At 41.1% G+C, this 20,470-nt stretch overlaps 1 protein-coding gene across 15 annotated transcripts in view; it reads right to left on the bottom strand.

Annotated features, from left to right (window-relative positions):
* The window catches only part of UNC13B (unc-13 homolog B), a 207,563-nt gene that overhangs the window by 83,960 nt on the left and 103,133 nt on the right, over positions 1-20,470 (bottom strand). For all 15 annotated transcript variants that reach the window (XM_038125517.1, XM_038125512.1, XM_038125516.1 and 12 more), the window contains one exon: positions 1,340-1,386. In XM_038125517.1, coding sequence (XP_037981445.1) covers positions 1,340-1,386 — 47 coding nt within the window. The remainder of the gene's footprint in view (positions 1-1,339; positions 1,387-20,470) is intronic.

Raw genomic sequence — 20,470 nt, 5'->3', positions numbered from 1 at the left:
TCTGAGAATCCCTTGCATGGGATGAGTGAGTATGACAAACTTTTGTCAAAACTACATTAGCCAGACTGTTTAGCTGTACCTTGCATAAAAAAGAAAAAAATTACAGACTAGAGCAAATAATGCCTTGAATTGACAACACATGTTTAAATAATTCAGGACTTGTAGGTGTATTCACCTTTCAGGCTAGGAAATAATTTGATGCGCATGAACCAATAAACTGAGTACACTGTCTCCTTGTTAAAGCAGGAGAAGGTGCTGTTTATAGTTACAATAAATCACTGCCTCCTGCTCCTGCAAATTGCCAGCTCTCCAGCAGCCCACTCACTAAGTCCCAGGTTCCTTGGGAAAAGCAGAGGGTTGCTAGGCAGCTCCAGGCATCTGCAGGTGACGATTTGTGGGAATACCAACACCACAGAACAATGACTCCAAGAGGAGAAAGCTATGTAATGAAGCCTCCAATTTAACTTTATATTTTATTAGGGAAGCTTCCTTCAGTAGTATGAGAATTAACTTAAACAAGCCAACGTCTGGCTGAGATTTCAGGGCGAATCTTGCTGCTGCTGACTGACAGCTCCTAATGGGTGCCCCACCACCAAACCAAATCATCCTGACCATGCACCAGGCACATAACCTGTAAAATGTGTCACTGTCTTTTTCCTGCCAGAGGATCCCAGGGAAGCTGCCATGCTGGCACCTATTAACAAAGAGTGTCATGCTGCAATTCCAAACAGAATGTGTCTGCTTCATTTGCTGCAAGCAGTGTGTTGTGGAGAGAACGCACGACCTGATCACTCTCATCTGTGCAAAACAGGCATGATGAGCAATGCTTTAAAAATACAAACTGCAATCATTTCTAGAGTTAGTGCAGTTTTAACCACTGCAAGGAATCGCTGCAAATACAGAAGGCTCCCCCAAACCTATCATCTTCTTTTAAGAGCAGAAGACACAGCACTCCTTCAGAGCTACTCTTTCCCCTCTGCTGCCACCAATAACTGATCCAGGAGAAAGGATTTCATGGGGACCCCTCTGAGGTGCTCAGCAGCAATTATTTAATACTGCAGCCATAAGCACTTGCCACCAACACATTACAGATTATACACTGCAGCTATAGCCTTGCTCTTAACCACAGGTCTCTGTGGAAGAACTGCATATCCCACCTCCACTGCTTAAGAAGAAGAGACTGAAATACAGCAGCAGCCTGGCCTTCAGTGAGGTTTGGCCACTTGATTATTTTATTAAAAATATCATAAATGCTATTTTCACTTAGACTGTACTGCAGACTTCTAAAGTACACTCTGATTATAAACACAGGGAAAAAAGGTCTCAAAATACCACTTACCCTCCTTTGAGCCAGGGTGGTTTTGACGGATCAGCCTCATCTTGGTCCTGAAGTGGGAGAAGGGAAAAAAAAACCCAACACGAAATTAGTTTGCAGAAACACCAGAAAAAGTATTTGTATTGTATTCTGCAGAAAGGGTAACAGATCACACTGCATGCAGGCAAATGCATACACAAACTTGTTCAAGCACCTCCAATGACCAAGATGCCAGGATAAGTCATACAGACACAGACAGACTATGCAATTTCATTGAACAGCCAGGACTGGAGCCTGAAGAGCCTGTTCAGTGCAACTCCGCATTCAAAAGGCAGTCCTGAAGACAAACTTTTTCTTTTTTTCCAACTCCAATTAGTTACTGGAGAGCTCCTGTTACTACAGGTCACCACTTAACATGGATGTGGTCACAATGAAGATGTTATAAATTAAAAGCCCTTGTATGAAATGCACAAATGACAGATTAACATGAACCTCTGTATGAACACTTGTGAGCTTTGCTTGTGACCAAATGCAAAGACTCTTTAGTCTCCTAAACAGAGAGGTCCCATTACAGCTTCACTCATTTATTTGAAAGTATTTCATTTCTAACAGACATGAAACAAGGGCCACCACCTGCAGGTCAACTGGGATCCCACAGTGTGCTGGAGAACACCACAGACTGCAAATGTGGGGGATATTTATGAATTCAAACCATGTTTTTATGTTCATATTAAGACTACATTTATAGAGTGTTTCTCTGCGGATCTTGAGTGGACTAATTAGAAGTGATAAGTATTTGGACACTTGCAATGTACCTGGAAGAAACAATAGGCTCTGGATAAGGGGAAAATAGCTATCTGTAACGGGAAACCTCTTTGTTTCAGCTCACAGGTCATATGTTCTCCTGCACTCCCTGAAAGAAATGCTGCTTTCACACAGGACTAAGCAGGTCACAATGCTAATAGCTAAAACTCCAATCTCAGATAATCACATCTGCCAAGAGAAAAAAGGAAACTGCAACTTGCACACAGTGAAAAAGAAAGTATTTCCAGCCACGGAACTCACAACCTGAGAGTCAACAAAGTAAAGGAGCTTGAGTCAGGAAATAAGATCCAACTTTATGTAAGATAAAGGAACACAGCCCCATAAGAAAGTTCTTTTTTATTTTCCTTTTTTTTCCTAACCCATGCTCTGTGTGAGTTGTGTAACCCCACACTGTTCCCAGGTGACAAAGACTCCTAAGAAGAGCTGAAGTAACTAAGAAAAGGAGTTGTCTTTGAGGCAACAACTCGAACAGAAGCAAATATCCAAACTTTCTATTTTTGAGTCCTACAAATTAGGGAATTGGCAGATTTAAAGACTACAGATTAGTAATGTTTATTATTTTGTATTTAAACAGATTGAACAGTAAGATGCTATCCATAATGGAACGAACACGATCAGGAAGGCCTGCAGAGCAGGAAGGGCCCAGACCCACAGTCCAGTACCATGCACGTTTCCCCACAGCTGCAGCAGCACACCAGGCTCCACCAAGCTTTGCTACCAAAACCTCTCAGCACGAAATCTGCAATTTCTCCAGAGGGATCTGAACCAACTGCTGGTCAAGAGAGATTTCACGAAGTAAATGCAACCAGATCCTTCTGAGCACACAGGGGAGGACATCTCTACCTTTGCATCTGAACACTTGAAAGAGCTGTGGTTAGAAAGCAACACTAAAATGGACAAAGGTTTCATACTGGACTGAGCTCGACACCAATGGCTCAGCTGTGCCGAATGACAGAGAATGACAAACACAAATGTGGCAACATCGATGGCAGGAGTCAGTAATCACAAAGGTTTCAACCATTTTAAGTGAGAATGAAATGTGACTGATATTTGAGACATTAATAGACCACAAAACAGTGTGTTCACTGCAGACTGGAGACCGCAAGAGCATCAAGAATCTGGGAAAAAGGGAAAAAGAAAGATATAGGGAAAGCTGTTACCTAGTTAAGCTCATTTCCTACAGGCAACCACAAGTCAACAGAGAACAGCCAGGAACGTGGACGTGGGGAGGGCAGAAAGTATAATCAGAAAACAAACCTACATCATGTCCCAGATTTGTGATGTGCAAAGTAAAACTTGCCAGGAGTTCCAGATCATTTTAAAAAATGAGCAAAAATATTATTTATTTTTACCAAGCATTTCAGACATGCAAATAAAAACAAAAGGCAGAGCTTCTCTAGCATCAAGAATGAAAATCATCTGGGCAAAATAGCACAAAACAAAAGAAAGAGCTTTCAGTAAGTGGCAATATTGATGCAAGGCCAAAACAGGTGATGGCTGTGTGAAAGCAGAAGTCATCACCTGCTGAAAGCAAAGTAAAGAGCTAATTTGTTCCAGGCAGCCTTCTCCCTGAGAAAATGCCAAGAGAACCAGCACCTGACATCCATCAAAAGAGGGCTGATGCCTTAAGACTGTAGAAGAGCCAATGCAGTACTCACAGTTTAAGTGTGTATGTGTGGAGGAGGGAAATGTGATCCAGATTAGTCTAGGACCATTAATGGCTTCAAAAGCTTGAAAGGGTTCTGAGCAAACATGAAGGAAAGAATTAAGATGGAGGCTACTGAAAAACAGGTTTTGTTTCACAAAGCAACTACTTTTTTCTAACTATAAAATGAATGATGAACTGAATTTTCATTTCAAAAAAAACCCTTTTGATGCAGTGCCATGTGACGTTAATAAGGACCGGATAAGCTGAGGAGGAGGAAGGAGCTTTCAGGTGGATAAACAAGTAACTGTAACTGAGCCAGCCATGGACAACGCAATAAGGAAGCTAGTGGGAGTAAGTAGGATCTGCTGATAAAATCTGGAAATGACAAATCCAGGAGAATTATTGACACTGAACTCATAGGTCCAGTAGAAAGAACTTATGTCAGTAAATACTGCAACAATGGAGGACCAAACATGAAAAAAATGGCAAGGTCAAAGCCCCAAAGGCTGCCATGAATTTGACTGATACAAGGTGTTGCTCAGTGGAGAAAAGCATGAAACAATGGATTTGAGTTCTAGTCATCACACTGGCCATAAGCCTCTATGATACAGCCTGGCAGGAACAGAACATAATCCATAGAATAAGTCCAATGAAAAGTCTCCACAGAAGTAAAAGCATAAATACCTTTGTATAGTGTTGGCAAGATTCCTTCAGAAAAGAAAATGAAATCTTTTTATTCTGCATCAACATAAAAAATAATCACAAAGGAAAATGGCAAAAGCAGCTGGAGTATGTAAACACAATCCTTTAAGGAGAAGAACAAAACATCTAGCTTACTCTAGCAAAAAGAATCTTTTCCTGTGCTTGTTCAACAGGCAGGTGAAGAGAAGAACTGCAGCTAAACAGAGGATGAAAATTCAGAGGTGTGTCACAACAACAGCTCTGTAGAAGCCTTTCAAAAGGAGAAGCAGACACCAAACCACAACAGCTTTAGAGAATGACATTGGGAGGTTTATATTAAAAGGAAATGGCATAATATCACACAGTGGCAGTCACCAAGAAGTCCTCCGCAGTCCCTTCTTGTACTGACAAAAGTGCAAGAGTAATCAAAGAACCAGAGGCTATATTAGCTACATGTGCTGGCATGAGGGTTTAAGACATCTCCAACAATACCAGCTAAACAAAGTAATCCACAGTTTGCACCCCTCTTGGGGGTAAGAACTCTTCATATATTCGTCCTCATTTAAAGAAAGCAAATATCAGTATTGTCCATCCAGATGGATTTGCTGCAGGTGGTGAGTTTCCAACTCTCCAAAGGCAGCACTCATGCCAGGACACAGCAGGGCTCCAGCAGCTGCCCTGGGACTTGTCACCAGCCGTGGGTCTCCTCAAGATCAGCCCACGGCAGCAGCCTGAGCTGGTCAGAGCCTGGGCAAGCAGCAGAAACAACAGGCAGGTGAGAAGAGCACTGCAACACCTGTAAGAGTTTTTAGCACTGTCTTTCCCAAGGACAAATGGGAAGGCAAAGGGAAAGCAGACACATTTAACACCCTGTCATCCATCCACATGCTGCAAGTTACAGAAAGTGTTTTGCTGGCTTATGGCCTCTGCACAGGTCTGTCACTTATCTTTCCTTGAAAGCAGCCACATCAGAGTGAATCTGAATTTTTTTTTAACCTGCAGTAAGCACATATAAGAGCACTGAAACAATGGAGAAACAAACATGTAAATAAAACAGGCCATCACATCCTTATTTGATTATTTTTAAATTTCTGATGCTGGTGGGTGACATTTTCATACCTACAAATACTTTAAATTGGGGAAGCGTTTGTCACCTCTAGTACTGCAGTGTATTCACCCACAGTAAAGCTGTATGGTATACTGCAGCCAGCTGCTGAAAGGTCTTCTCCAAGTAATTAAAGTCTCTTATCAACCAAGAACCAGTAAGAAAAACTTTGTCAGGGACAGAGCAGCATGAATTTAAGGCCCTGGATTAAACAAGGCAACAGATATAGTTACTTAAGGCAAAGCATTCAGTCATAGGGAAGGCAATGTTTGGGGAAGCCTATAAAAGAAACAACAGTTTTGCTTACTAAGGAAAAGCAGCAGCTGGGTTTACAAGTAACTTGAGAAGTTATTTAACAAAGCTGGAATTTTAAAATTTTGCAAATTCTGTCAGACACAAGAAAACACTTTAATGGACAAAACAAACAATTACGCCCTTCTGTAGAAGCAAAAGTCCATAAAATGGACAGGCGAGAAAAAAAAGAAATAAAATAAGAAATCACAAAGTCTAGAGAAGCACAAGGGAATGGAAGAACATCCACAGATCTGTTAGCCTTTTATATAAATCTAGCTCTCCACATTAAAGGCTTCCTAACAATATAACTTTCCATCACATCTAAGTCCTGTGTCTAGCACATTATCCTCTTAAAATATAAATCAGATGTAAAACATGTAAAGCTGCTTTATGCTGCTTTATTTAAACAGATAAAAAAAATCAATAATGACATCTTACTTGTTTTGGAAATCATCCTAACTTGTTTTCAAATACCATGTTTTATTATTAAAACTCAAAACCCTCAGTTAGATATAGGTTAATCTGAATCAGGCTAAAACAAGGAGTAACTGACTAAATTAAACTTCTGGTCATGCCTAATTAGTGCATTTCTTAAGTGGCATTAACAGAGTCAGACTGAACTAAATCTTCCCAATTAAGTCAGTATTGTGGCTCAATGTCTTCATTCACTCAAGTGTGATGCATTTTACATGGAATCCAAAGCTTCAACAAGTCAAAGGATTATTTTAAATTCATTCTTTATTCTGCAATAGCATCCATTTATTAAAGGCTGAAGAGGCCCAAAGGAAGCTCCTTCCAACTGATGTACCACCTTTCCATCCAGTACCACCTTTCCAGCTGCCAGATGAACAGTTTAAAGGAGGTTACAGTGGTTTTGCCCTGAAATCAAAAGGGGACTGAATTTAACACCGATATTTGACACCAGGTGTCTCTGCATTCCTGAAAAAGCATTAATTGACAGATATTTACCAGTAAGAAGGAAACAAAACTGCTGATATATGAGCCAATAAAGCTTACAAATGAAAATTCATCAGACTCAAGGGATGACATCTGCATGGAGGCCCAAATATCTGTGCAAGATTCAGCTTCTCCTGGAAGTCAGCTTTGCCTTATTTATACAACTACAGGAGAGGGGGAAGCACAGCAGGCACTGAATGCACACACCACAGAGTCATGAAAATAAAAGAGCTGAGATTCCAAAAGCCAGTAATTTCTCTACGTGAGATACAGTTGCTAACACATTTGTTGACAAAGCACACAGCAGTCAACAAAGCAATTCTGCAGATCCTCCTAGGAGGAAAGAGATACCTGCTGCCCACAGGATAATGGGCAGAGAGGTAACCAGTCCATGAGTAGAAAGACAACAACTGTATGTATTAAGGAGAATGTTCTGCCCTTCCCATGGAGCACAGGACCCTGCTCAAAGCAAAGTGACTACCTAAAAAGGGATGGGACCTGCACAGACATCCTTCAGCATCCAGGTTTCATTAATCTCACTACTACAGCCCAGACGTACTTTTGACTTTAATTGATGAAAGTGGACAAGCCAGACAGAGATGAAATGAAATAATATAACTGAAGAAAAATGAGGAAATACTTGGTTTAAACAAGATTCATAAAGACGAAGACTGGAAAAGACAAGATGAACAACTTGTCCTCTGCTAACGCGGTGCCTGTGCACATCACACACACCCCACAGAGCACCAAAGGGAGGAGATCACTCCAAGCATTCGTGTTTCCTCTTTGTACAACGTCATAGGCACTGAACAGACTCTTAACTCATACACAGTGTTAACAATGCCTCAGACAATCACGACATGCTAAACTGAATCTCAGCGCCTCAGCAGGAGCAATTGGCTGCAGGAAGACGAGACACGCAAACACAGGGATTTCAGAAAGAGATGCTGGTTACAAGGGACAACATGTACAACCTGGAGCTCTCCTCTACCTCCCTCTGCAAAGAAAAGAAAAAAAAAAGACAAGAAGGAGAGGAAGAAAAGTTAGTAGATCAGATTTCTGCCATGAGTTCTGTAAAGTGATTTTTCTAGAAATTGGGGTAAGGTTTGCCTCAAGTTGGTAACACATGTGTGCAGCAGAGTTTTCCCATGTGCTTCCTGGACACGCACCAGACAATTAATCTCTAACAGACAATCTCAAGTTAAACTCATCAAATTTCATCCATAACTGCACATGCATTAAAATATATGTTTTTGAGAGCTCTTTTTAGAGTTATTGTTCCTGTTTCATTAACTGAAGAATTTTAAGTAATCTTAACACAGAATCGGAGCCACCATTTATCATACAGGAAAAAACCCCTAGATTTATTATAAGGAGGAACAAAGTTGTTCCCCTCTCCCCCAGACTGCATTCACTGCCTGCATCCCTGCATCTGAAACATCCCCCCTGCTCCCTTCCTCACTCCCTGTATATTTTGCCAGGTACGAGGAAACTGGCAGCTCCCACGGAACACATTTTGCTTTTGCAAATATCATAATGCAGAGAGATATTTTCTGAGTTTATACATCTAGGCAATTTTCCTCTGATCAAAAAAAAAAAAAAAAAAAATCCTGAAGCCTCCTACACAAAATCTCATGTTTATGGAAAGGCAATTTCAAGGCTAGTAAAGTTACATGAGAGTCATACTCAAAACTTCCGGTACAGACATGATATTTTTAAAGTCTTCCAATCAGATAATTCTCTATCTGCACAGAAGAATCCTATTACTCATTTGTGTATGAAAGATGGAGGGGAAGGAATATCTTCATGGCAACAGGAGACACTCAAATTGGTTTAAAAGCAAAAATAGTTTTTGAAGTTACTGTCTATATGGGTGTAATTACAGACATGCAATCACTAAGACAGGAAAATAGAGAAGCTATTTTAACTCAATTGCTAAGGAGAAGTCAAATTACTTTAGCAAACAAAGTGCTGGATTGTAGCTAAAATAAAAATCCTGTTTTCCACCTTAGGACATGACTGCATGGATGCTCACTAGGAGAGAAAGCCTCTGACCACCGTGCAGGCTTCACCTTTGGAGCCAATCGAGGAGAAATCGCAAGCAGCAGGATACTGCAACCTCCAGTGTGGCACAAGCGCTGTGTTTTGGCAGTCTGCTCTGCACAGACCAGCTGACCTGGAGAAACTGAGGAAACCTGCGGTCCCTTTCAGACTCAGATGGGAATGTGTTTTGTCTGGCACGGACCCTTCTGACTGTTCTCTGAAGTAAACATGCCTGTCCTGTTTAATTAAGCGAAACCTTCTCACTTAGACAGACAATTCCACATCAAGTCCTTTGGTTTCGTCCTTCTTTTACAAAGGCACCCCAAGCCCTTCCAACCCAAGACAAATCTCTCTTGACTTGGTCCCTGGGATGGTTTCAGTGTGTCTCAGACAGATTCAGGCATCCCTCATTCCTGAGTTTTTAATTCCTTTGCATTTGAACTCTACTCCTTCCTGGCCTCTCCTGTGGAGTCTTGAAGCATAGAAGATGCGGGAGACCCGGACTCGTGTCCCCTTCAGGTCTGCTGTGGCTCTCAGTCACGTCGAGCAGGGAAACCCTGCTTTTAGCCCCCGGCTGGAAAACACTGAGGACAGATGGAATCTCTGGCAATGCAACAGCTCAACAGTAGCAAGCTACCAGTGAGCATATGCAAACTACATATTTTTCAAAAGCGTATTCCCTCCGCTCATTTGGGGTTGATTTTCCACAGAAAATTCCTTGACACAGGCTAGCACTGCCAAATTTTAAGACCTCAGGGCACTAGAGCTTTTCAAATATAGGTCAAACTTATTTTTATACAAATACAAAGCAATAAAACTTGCATTAGACTAATTTTTGGATAATTAAAAAAAAAACCCACAAAAAACCATTTTGGCTTAAAATCCATATTCACCTTTGGTTTCTAAAGCCCATCAGTTTAAGGCAGTTAGGGACAGTTTCAGGCCAAAGGTAAAATTTGGCAAAGCTCTGAGTAACTACAGACACAGATTTAAAATCTTGTGTCTCACTACAGCATGTGCACTCACAGCTTCATCAATGGTGACTAACTTGGCTAAACCCTGATCACAGAATTCTTTCACAATTTCATTTTTGAGCAGTCACCTTAAATATCATAAAATCTCTACCATTTCAGGGCTTTACTTTAAACAAATTTAAACTATCATCATCTTCACTTACACTTTTGGTTTTTTTTTTAAATTCCAACTTTAAAAGCTTCCTCCCTTTTTCAGGGGATTTTTTTTTTCTTTTGACTTCCAATTAAACACAACAATTATTTATATGCATCCACCAAGTTCCAAGTTCTTTCAGTAATTTGCATCTGTGTTCAACTATAAATAATTTAAACCTTTATGCCAGTGCATCATCTCTGATTCACCAAAACATGCATATTTACCAACACCTTCAAACTTATCTTCCATTCCTTTGCTGGAGGCTGCTGCAAACCACATTTAAGAAAATACCTTGAACTGAACTTTTGAGCAAATGTGAGGTTTAGATTCAGAACCAAAAAACAGCTGCAGAACTGGGTTTTCAGTGGACGTTATCCGGGAACTGAAAAGGCTATTAACAACAAATTACATTTTAAAAGTAAGACACAAGGACTCATCCACAGCTGGGGAAAAAAGCAAAGCAACAACATTTCATTGCATTCCAGGTATAATGCTTTTTCCAAAGGAAGAAAATAAAAGCTTGGCTCAAACTTGAGTACCTTGAAACAGGACATAAAACTGCAGTTTCTCTTTCTTGAAAAATGCATGCCAAAACAACACTGTTTCAGAGAGTCACAGAATCATAGAATGTTTTGCGTTGGAAGAGACCTTAAAGATCATCTAGTTCCAACTCTGTCTAGCTGTCAGGGTCTAGGCTGCTTTGCTGCCTGGCATCTCCAGGGTTTTCTCCCCAAGGTCTTGCTTTTCTTTTCCTTCATCCACTTTTTTTCCACTCCTTTGACTCCTCCTGTCTCTCAGAGCACATTTCCTACATTGTGACTTCATCACACACTTATTTTTATAGCTTCAACTGCCAAATCTACTACAGATCTATCTTTATGGGAGTGGCACACAAGTGCCACCAATTTTTTGTCACATCACTGGATGATGTTCAAGAGAACTGAACCAGGCAGGACAATAAACCCCGATTCACCCTGGAGCCAGATCTAAGGTACAAAGCAGCTCTGTTCCTCCTTCTCAATTGTTTTGGCTACTTCTTGCCTTGTGAACATGCCTGCGCTGCTCAAATTCTGCTGATATGAGCAGCCTCCTCTCACATTCAGAAACAGGCTATTTCAGTACTTCTGCAGTACTGTGGCACATGCTAATCCAAACCACTGCCTGTTCCCTCAGGTTCTAAAAATAGGACATATGTCCAGGACTTGAGCACCACACAAACACTACCCAAAAAAAAAATACAAAAACCTATCTGTGCCAAGCCCACTAACAAATCCCATCATTTCCCTCATTAAAAACTTACTGTTTGAGCCAACTCTATACTAAAGACCTTGTATAAAATAAGAAAGCAGAGAGCTGATTACCAGCTTTATGATCTGCATTACTGAGAAGATGACTGGTACAGAAGTACGGGTTGACAGATTGTTTCTTCACAGTGAAAGCAGAGTCACTGGATAAGCACTTGGCATTAGATGACTCCTCCAGTAGGGAGACAAGCCCCCTGATCATTCTGACCAGCTTCCATGATTACAAGAAGAGTGAACACAGTATTTGATACAAGAAGTTCACAAGTACGTGAAGATTTCAAGATGTAGTTAAAATAACTTCCACTCTTGAAACAAAGCCTCTTTCCTTAACTGTGTAGTGAGTCATAGGGATGACACTTGGAAAGCCTTCTCACTGCCTGGAGAGGAAGGGGGAAGATGGACCTACACTTCAACTTTAGGTTCTGTTTTACCAAATCAAGGCTGTCAAAACATGTTCCATCCCAGTCAGCTCTATCTCCCACAGACTCAGGAAATGGTATAGCAACATTGCTCCACCACTGTATCAGCTCACATCTGCTTTGGTCACATATTTCAAAATCTGTGCTGGAAATAAGGGATGCATCTCCCTAGATACAAAAAAATTTCCATCTCATAAACAAGTTATGGAAACAATACCAAAATACAAGTTTAAACATTTTAATTTTTAACTATTATTATTAGCAGTATTTATTATTTTAAAGGTCTTTACTAGGATAACATCTAGGAGTGATTAAACATTAAGAACTCCCACTTTGTGATAGAGTCACTTGAAGTCTAGATCCACTCAACTCACAAAACTGCAAATCTGGCTACTTATAGCTCAAATGCACACTTTGTTATCACATGTCTTAGCTATTATATTTAACAAGAAACCAAGTCACGAATTATGACGAAAAACCTTAACACCTGCTATTTGGAAGAAGCAGTGCAAATCTCCCTCTCTCAAATTAAAAAAAAAAAAAAGTTGAAGCTTGCTAACTGGCATTTCAGCATGTTACACAGTAAATCTTAGGGGGTTTTGTCAGTACTCTTGTACAGCACATGTATTTGTCTTTGTAACTATTTGCTCATAACTTTTAATAAACTCACAAAATGTTCACAGTTCACCCACAGAATGAAGTGTTGGCCGCTGGCTGCACAAATATCAGATTTTGACATCTCCTTAAAAACATTTTTCTTTTTACCTGAATTTGTCTCCTCAGCAGAAATCCAGTTTCCCTCCTGTGCTAATTCTTTTAAGAGTCTCCTACGCATTTGTCTCTTTTCCCTCAGCACATTTTTGAAATTGTTGATGCATTTGTTCAGGTAGATGGTCTCTGCGCACACCTTGTCAAGGCTCATGGGCCTGCACTCCTTTCCTGGCTCAGGTAGACAGTTCCCATTTTGTCCAAGCTCCTCAGAAGGTAACTGCTGCCTAGCAGGGATTTCACAGACAGATGATGGCAGCACACTGGAAACGGGAGGCTCATGAGAAACAGAGGAAAGACTGGAAGGAGCAAAGTGCATCTGAGCAGATGCTTCACTGTTGACATTTGCATTTGCCTGGCTCTCAGAGGACTGACTAGGAGGGGTTTCTGCAAAGTAGTCAGAGCTGCCACCCATAACTGAACTGGTCAGCATAAGCGTATTGTCATCATCCATCTGTAAGCCACTATCATTTTCCAAAAGGATTTCAGAATCACTTGTCTCCAGTTTATGGAACACCACTTGCAGAGCAGACCTGAAGTGGTGAATAGCTTTCCCAAGCTTATTAGTGTAAAACTTCATGTCTACAAGATCAATGTTGTCCCGGGAGTGGTCAAGGAAATACTGGGAATTTTCCAGGACATCCCTAAAGACCTGATCAGTCGGATCTTGATCATTCAGGTCCATTTGGATCATATCTTTCAAACTGTCACTACTGTCAGCCATTTCATCTGTTGTATGATCATAGCTAATGGTGGTCACCCCACTAGAAACATCTTCTCTTTGAACGTCACCTTTCTCTGCACTGGTAAATTTGCAAGAGTTATCATAGTCTGTTTCAATTTCTTCTGTGGTTATCCCCTCATCTTTTTCTAGAAGAGAAGAAGAATTCTCAGTGATGCTTTTAGTGTCAAGCCTCTGCTCACTACCATTACTTGAAGCACACATCTGGCTTGCATGGCCTGAAGAGTCAGATGAGCAGCAGTGATTTCCATCACCTTTAGGTGAATTGGTCACCTGTGGAGGTTCAGCAAGGTCCCTGTCATCTGACGGCTGCTCACTGCAGCTTACTGTTTGTGCTTCTTTAACAGCTTCAAGTATCAAGGTGTCTTTCTTGGTCAAGGCTGACTTCTGCAAAGAATCAAGTCTCTCTCCTGCCCACTCTGCTTTCCTACTTGTGCTTTTATACTTAACCTGGCATGAGTCTGTCTGAAGGTGCTCAGTTGTGTCAGTTCTCTGAGCTCCATCAGGATTCGCTGAATTCTGACTGTTTTTCTTGAAGCCAGACTGCGAAGAGACTGAATCTATTTTCTGGCTCCTCTGGCCATTCTGCCTCTTTTGCTCCTCACTGGTAGCAACCCGGACCCCTGAGCTCTGCAGAAGGATAGACTTCTGTAAAATAAAGTCTCTCTGTTCACAACTCACAAGTTTCACAACTGCTGGTCTTGGCATTAATGGCTTGCCTGTACCAATATCTGACCTATAAGCATCTTTTATATACTTACTGCACTGAATACCATTGAAACAGTGATATTCAGACAAAAAGCTGCAGATAAGCTCTACTGTGTTTTCACCATCTTTCTCTGGGATGCCATAAAAATATAACACTGGTTCTTCCTTTTGTATGTCCCTTCTTGGCTCTCGAGCATGCGTACCCTGGGTTTTGCCACCAGAACCACCTTGCAGACCTTCTATCTCACTCAAGACAGTGTCCACACAGCTGGAGACTTCATCCACAGAGCCTTTTATCAAGGTGAGGTGCTGACGGAGCTCTGCAATCTCTGTCTGGATTCGACTTATTCCCTGTAGCTCTTTAACAATGTAATCCACCACATCAGCTGAGCGGTCTCTTGACTGCCTTCTTCGACTCTTGTATGCAATGGTCTTTTCCTTGGGAAAGCACCCTTGCCTTTCAGCTGCATCCCTCCAGCTCATGGTAATGTTCAGGGAAGAAAGGTCCTGCCCCTCAGACACTCTGCCCTTTATTTCAGAAGAGGTCTGCGTGATACCATCAGAACTTCCCTGCAAGTCCTTCTTGTTCTGCTGAACTGAACATGGTATTTTAACGTAGCCACCCCAGTTCAGTTCCACCTCACCAACACATACTTCACTCATTCCCTTGGAATCATGTCCTCCATCCTGATGAAAGTCCCCTCCAGCCATGGAAAATTCAGCGCTTGGAGAGTTCCTGTTGATTCCACAAACAAACATGTCTGACTCAATCTCCACTGGGGAGAGCTGGCAGCGATGTGCATGGTTTGAATTATCATCTACCTGGCCTTGGAGAAGCCTCTTCATTTTGTCCCGCAGAAACAAATGGAGTTTTTGCTTCCGGAAATGCTTCCTGCCCTGCAGTTTTACAACAGGTTTTCTGTGCAGAAGTGAAAATTCATTTTCTTGCTTTTTCAATCTACTTCTAGCAAACATCATCAGCTGCACCTGTGTTTCTCATAGTGCTACAAGCTGCACAAGCACACATCAATCACTTCTCAATGCACAACTTGCATCCAGTTTTTATTCTGTCATGAGGCAGCTACCGAAAGAGGGGAAAAAAACATTACAGTTTGGTTCAGATAGAAATATCTGAGGTAGTTTAAGCAGAAGAATAAAAAAAACCCCCAAAACCTAAAACCAGCATACACATAAAATCAGACAGAAAGAGGATGTGCTATTTAGAGTGCACAGATATTGTGTTGGTTTTGGCCACCTCCCCAGATCAGGTTCTTGTTGGAATAAGTGCTCCTCACTTCCTCTTCTATTCAAGAGAGTGGAAAAAAAAAAGGTCAAATTCAAAAAGCAATGCTAAGGTCGTTTTTCTACCAGGTTTGCAAATTAATCTCAAGCTTGAGCTCCTGGCAACTGCGCATTGTGTGATTTAATTACCCCCCAAATGGAGAGTTCTGACATTATAAATTCTATCCTTGCACATTTCCTCTCCTTTCAAGTTCACAATCTTCATCCTTTCTTCAAACCAAAGCAGAAATCAAATTTAACTTGGCGCAGTACCAGCTAGCCCACAGGAATTGCACAAAGTGATGTAAAGTGGCAAGAAGACTGGATGACAGATTTTAGGAGTAAAACCTTTCTGCTATTTTAGTATTTTCATCTTAATATTTTGCTATGAAGCAGTACAAAATAAAAAAAAATCCAGAAGATGAACCAAACAAAAAAAAAACCTCAAAGCTTGCAAGCTCCCAAACTAACCTGCAGTTAAATATGCTACACTCAGCATATGCACAAACAGGCTGAGCTGACAGCATGAAGCTTCTGCATGTCACTTCTGCTCTAGCTCTGGAGATTCTGCAGTTGATTATTTTCCCCAATTTAAATCCCCTCTGCAAAATAAAAACAAAAAGCCCCACAATGTTAAATACTTTCAACTTCATTGTGCTTTTACTGCCTTACTTACTAAGCAACATATAACTAGTTTTTTTCTCCAAAGAGTAGGGCACACAAGAGACCCACACAGGATTCTCCTGGAGGCAAGGTGACTGGAGAACACAACTGTAATTTGATGATTCAGTTTGGACTTGCTGCCTGAAGCACATATTCTTTCTCACATTCTTGTTTTATTTAAGACTTACAGTAACTTTCTTTCATTTTTATTGTTTCACTTTGTGGGCAGGAAGGGAGAGAGTGTTATTTGATCTGGAGGAAGCAGCATTGCAACTATCAATCTCTATAATAAGAGCTAAATTAATATGCCATAAAAGAGGTTGCATCTGTGCTTCAGGCTGAAGTTTCCTCATCAAGCATCTCAGCTGAACTTCCATACCAAAGGCAAGACCTGCCCTTTTGTAGGCTAAATAAATCCTCTGTGAGATTGATTATCAGTTTCTTTAAAGAAAGTAAGTTCAAATTTTCTAGAATTTTCAGGCCATTGGTCCAGAAAAATTAGTTGATTTTTTTTTTGGTGGTTTGTGTTTTTTTTTTGGTTGGTTGCTTTTTCTAAAATCTAACTATTTCCTCATAAAACAGGGCTGACATAAGAAATATTTTCTCAGACTCTCCTCTTCCACAACTTACACAGTTTAGCCACTTTTACTTGAGTGAGTAACTGATATTTTAACATAAAAAAATCACTTCTGTACCAGTCATAAGAAGTGAAGAGAGAAGAATTGCTTGGAGAATCTCCAAGAATTGCCTGGAAAGCAAGCAATTGGATTCAATGGCAGCCAAGAAAAAGAGCTCCACAGTTGTGGCTCCCTACACATGTTGCTTGAGGGTAGCACACAGAAATGCTAATTTCAAATATTATCCAGCATATTGAACTCCAAGTGCTAGGAGAAAAGCCTACATATGCTTGTGCAAGGTTTCCCTGTGAAAGCTCAGTCTTCCTCATGTTTCCTTCTGCACACAGCTTTCAAGGCACCAGAGGGGCATAACAATAACTTTAGTTTAGAAAAAATCAATTTAAGACAGAGCCTGCTCTCACTTCCTTTGTCTGCTATAACACTCAAGAGCAGCAGTTTTTTATAGAAATCACTTTTTCCTGCTGAACACTTACTTGCAAAATTGCAGCCATTCCAAAGCTGGCAGCTCAGTGCAAACAGTTCAATGCTGTCATTTCTATTTATATACAGTATTTGTGGCATATGTATATGTATATATATAGGGGGTTGTGTGTATATATATTGTGTGTGTGTGCGCACACACACACACACACACACACAGGACTATCTACTTCGTTGGAGATTTTCAAAAGCACATCTTTGATTTCATCAAATACCAGCAGTACCTTTCCATCTTTCCCCAAGAAGGACAGAAACTGCTTCCCCCAAAGCTGGGAACAAGGCCAGAGCAGAACACGTGGACAGCAGCCCTGGCTCAGAGGGAAGCCTTTCTACTTCTCTCTACAGTGGGTAGAAACAAATGGAAATCACTGTTTACCACCAAAGATCAAATCACTGCCCACTGAGTGAAATGCTAAGAATCAAGAAAAAGAATCGCCCTCTTTGTCCCTCTCCCGCAGGCTTCCTCCCTCCATTCCCCACCCTAAGCCCACGCTCAGACCTGAAGCTCTGAGCATTCACTCATTCTGTGGGCTGGTCCCAGAGTGTCTCTGCACCTCCTGCCACATCCTCTCCTCCTCCTCTCCACCCAGGGCTGTGTGCGTGCTCCTGTCCCCTTCCACGCTCCAGACCAGGTGCTCTGCAATTTGTCTCCTATAAAGATCCCTTGTTTTCTCTCGTGTTGTCTTTGTTAGAGCCATGCTTTTTTGTAGCACAGACATGTGAAGTGACAATAAAAGTTAATGCAGGTTCACCCAGGAAAAAAACCCAAAAGCTAATCTAGATGCAAATCCCTGCTGAAGTCTTTTTTCTCTTCCAGAATCACTCCAGGAGTCACATTAACACATAACAAGAAATCAAGTCTTTTAGGAAATAATATTTGGATCCTGGTGTTCTGCCAGATGTTGCAAGCTTTCACTGACTACACACGGTTTGTTCTGACTGCTTGTTAGCAGGCATTTCTTTCCAGGAGAATTCCATGCTCAGTTCAGTACAGCTGTCTCTGGACGTGCTAGAGAGCAGCATGCACAGGCACCATCACTTCTGTGCACCCCAACTTCCCAAAACAGAGCCAGCCTCAAGCACAACATGAGGAATACATCACTGCTTTACTTGGGGATGTGTGGGTTATTTTGCTATTCCCATGAAGACAACGCTGACATATTAGGATTTTAGAGAGGGGAAACCGGTGAGCTACCACAAACACTGCACATCTCATTACCTGGTCCCTGGACACACTTCTGAAATAGCCTTGTAACACATGAACAACAGAGACTTTTCCTCCTGACATACAGATTTGCCATGACAACAGGAGTAAAAGCATGTCATGCCAGCATCCACAAATGAGAAAAAAAGAACATGAGAAATCCCATGAAGGAATAAAATCCAATTATGTTATCTCTGCTGATCAGCTGGGGATCAGCCATGTTTTATGCTTACGGCATAAAACAGAGAGCCAGGCTCTCACCAGGGAGAGGGGAGGTGACTGCAACCCCCTCTGAGCAGCATCTTCAGTTCTGTGAGACACTGGACCAGCATGGCTCAAAACAAAGGCCGTATTGTGTGCCTTCAGCACTGTCCCACACTGCAGTGGGCTGGCTGCAGTCTGGTGGAAGAAAAGGGGGAGAGAGCACAAAAACTCTGCTAAAGTGAGGTATGTTTATCTTACAGAATCACAGATTTGTTTAGGTTGGAAAAGATCTTTAAGGTCATAAAATCCAACAATTTACTCAGCATTGCCAGGGCCACCACTAAACCATATACCTGAGTGCCACATCTATATGTCTTTGAAATATCTCCAGGGATAGTGACTCCACCACTCCCATGGGCAGCTCAATCCAATGTCTGACATCCCTTGTTAATGGCAATCTGGTTTTCATCACACTAAGGTTAATACTGAGATGCCTTTAGCCCACAGCGTCATGGTAGAAGGTGCTGGTACCTCACGGTACATGTGGTGTTCAAGGAACTCAGCAAAGAGATAGAAAAACAATTAACTATGATCAGAAAAACATTTCACAGCAGCCTTTCTGGCTATTGACTCATGCTACTGAGTGCAATTTTTTTTTCTTAGATTATATTTGCAGTATCATCCACACAAAGTGGTATTGCATTACCTGTACTAGCAATTACACTCGGAAAAGCAACAATAAACAAAATGCCTGATAAACAATCTTGCTACTTTATAAAGCGCCATTTAAACATGAAGAATACCAAAAACTAAAATGCAGGACGTTGTGGGGAAAAAGATTTTGGCATTTAAAAGAAAGAAATCATGGCTAAGGCTGCCATAGCAACATCGCCCCAGCACTCAGCATGCTGAAACACTGACTCTTCCTGAGAATATTACAGCATTTTTAAACACAATAATTGCTGAAAGAATCCTAACAAGGCTTGACAGAGATATGAAGAGTTATCATCAGTTTTGCTGTTTGACTTTTGGAGATGAGCCTGCAATTTTCTAATTAATATCATTAGATTTAATTTTGGGTTGGATCATACCTGAACATGGCATTATTGCTTTGCTGCTGAGAATGTGTCTTTCTTCAAACCTTCTTCTGATAATTAACAAAAATTCTAACTTTTGAGTCCTAGCATGGATGATTGGAACAACAAAGTACTGAGCTGAGTAATCCTGGGCAAAAAGCAGCAGAGTTGGAGAACAAAACATACTGTTGAGAAACACCTTAATCTCAGGACATTTAGGCTGAAAGTAACGTGCAAGAAGAGACACATGGAGCTCCACAGTGGACTGAAGAGGAAATACATTCATGCCATTGAAAAGACAGTAGTTACAAAAGGATGACAATAATTTTACATAAACCAATGTGAGGAGAACTCAGTCCCTTGGTAACCCTTTCACAGTCCCTCTGCTGCCAAGCCTCAACGCTTCCTGTTCAGGAATTACCGCACTAGCTGCAAAACCATATCCTAGCCCTGTCTGTAGAACTTTCTGAAGTTTTTAAACACTTCCAAATACATTTTATAGGTTGTATTGGTATCTACGACATTTATTTCAACACAGCTAAGCAAAAACTATGACAAATCTAACCCACAAGATTTCAATGGAATGACAGCCACCCTTCACACCTGACACATTTCAGAAAAAACCCCAAAACTTAAAGCTTTTCCAGAGCAGTTTGATAGAAATGACAGAAGGTCAGGTGAGGTCAATCAGTCACCCTCAGGGTGGAAAACTGATCCAGGGAACACTGCGTATAACGCAGTTCTTCACCTCCTACAGCACAGTTATTTCTCACCTTTTACACATGGCCTGCTGACCAAGAGGAAAAAAAAAATCTGAATAATACTTTGCCACACCAGCAAGTTATCAGGGTAGCTACTAAGTAAAGCAACAGTAAAAATCACAAACTATGAGGGTAAAACACCCACAGAAGTGTTGTGGGTTTATGGCATTCAGCAATGTAAAAA

This window comes from Motacilla alba, chromosome Z (genome assembly GCF_015832195.1).
Source record: "Motacilla alba alba isolate MOTALB_02 chromosome Z, Motacilla_alba_V1.0_pri, whole genome shotgun sequence".
NCBI lineage: Eukaryota > Metazoa > Chordata > Aves > Passeriformes > Motacillidae > Motacilla > Motacilla alba.
Note: the sequence above shows the minus strand (reverse complement) of the source record. Positions and strands in the feature narration are given on the sequence as shown.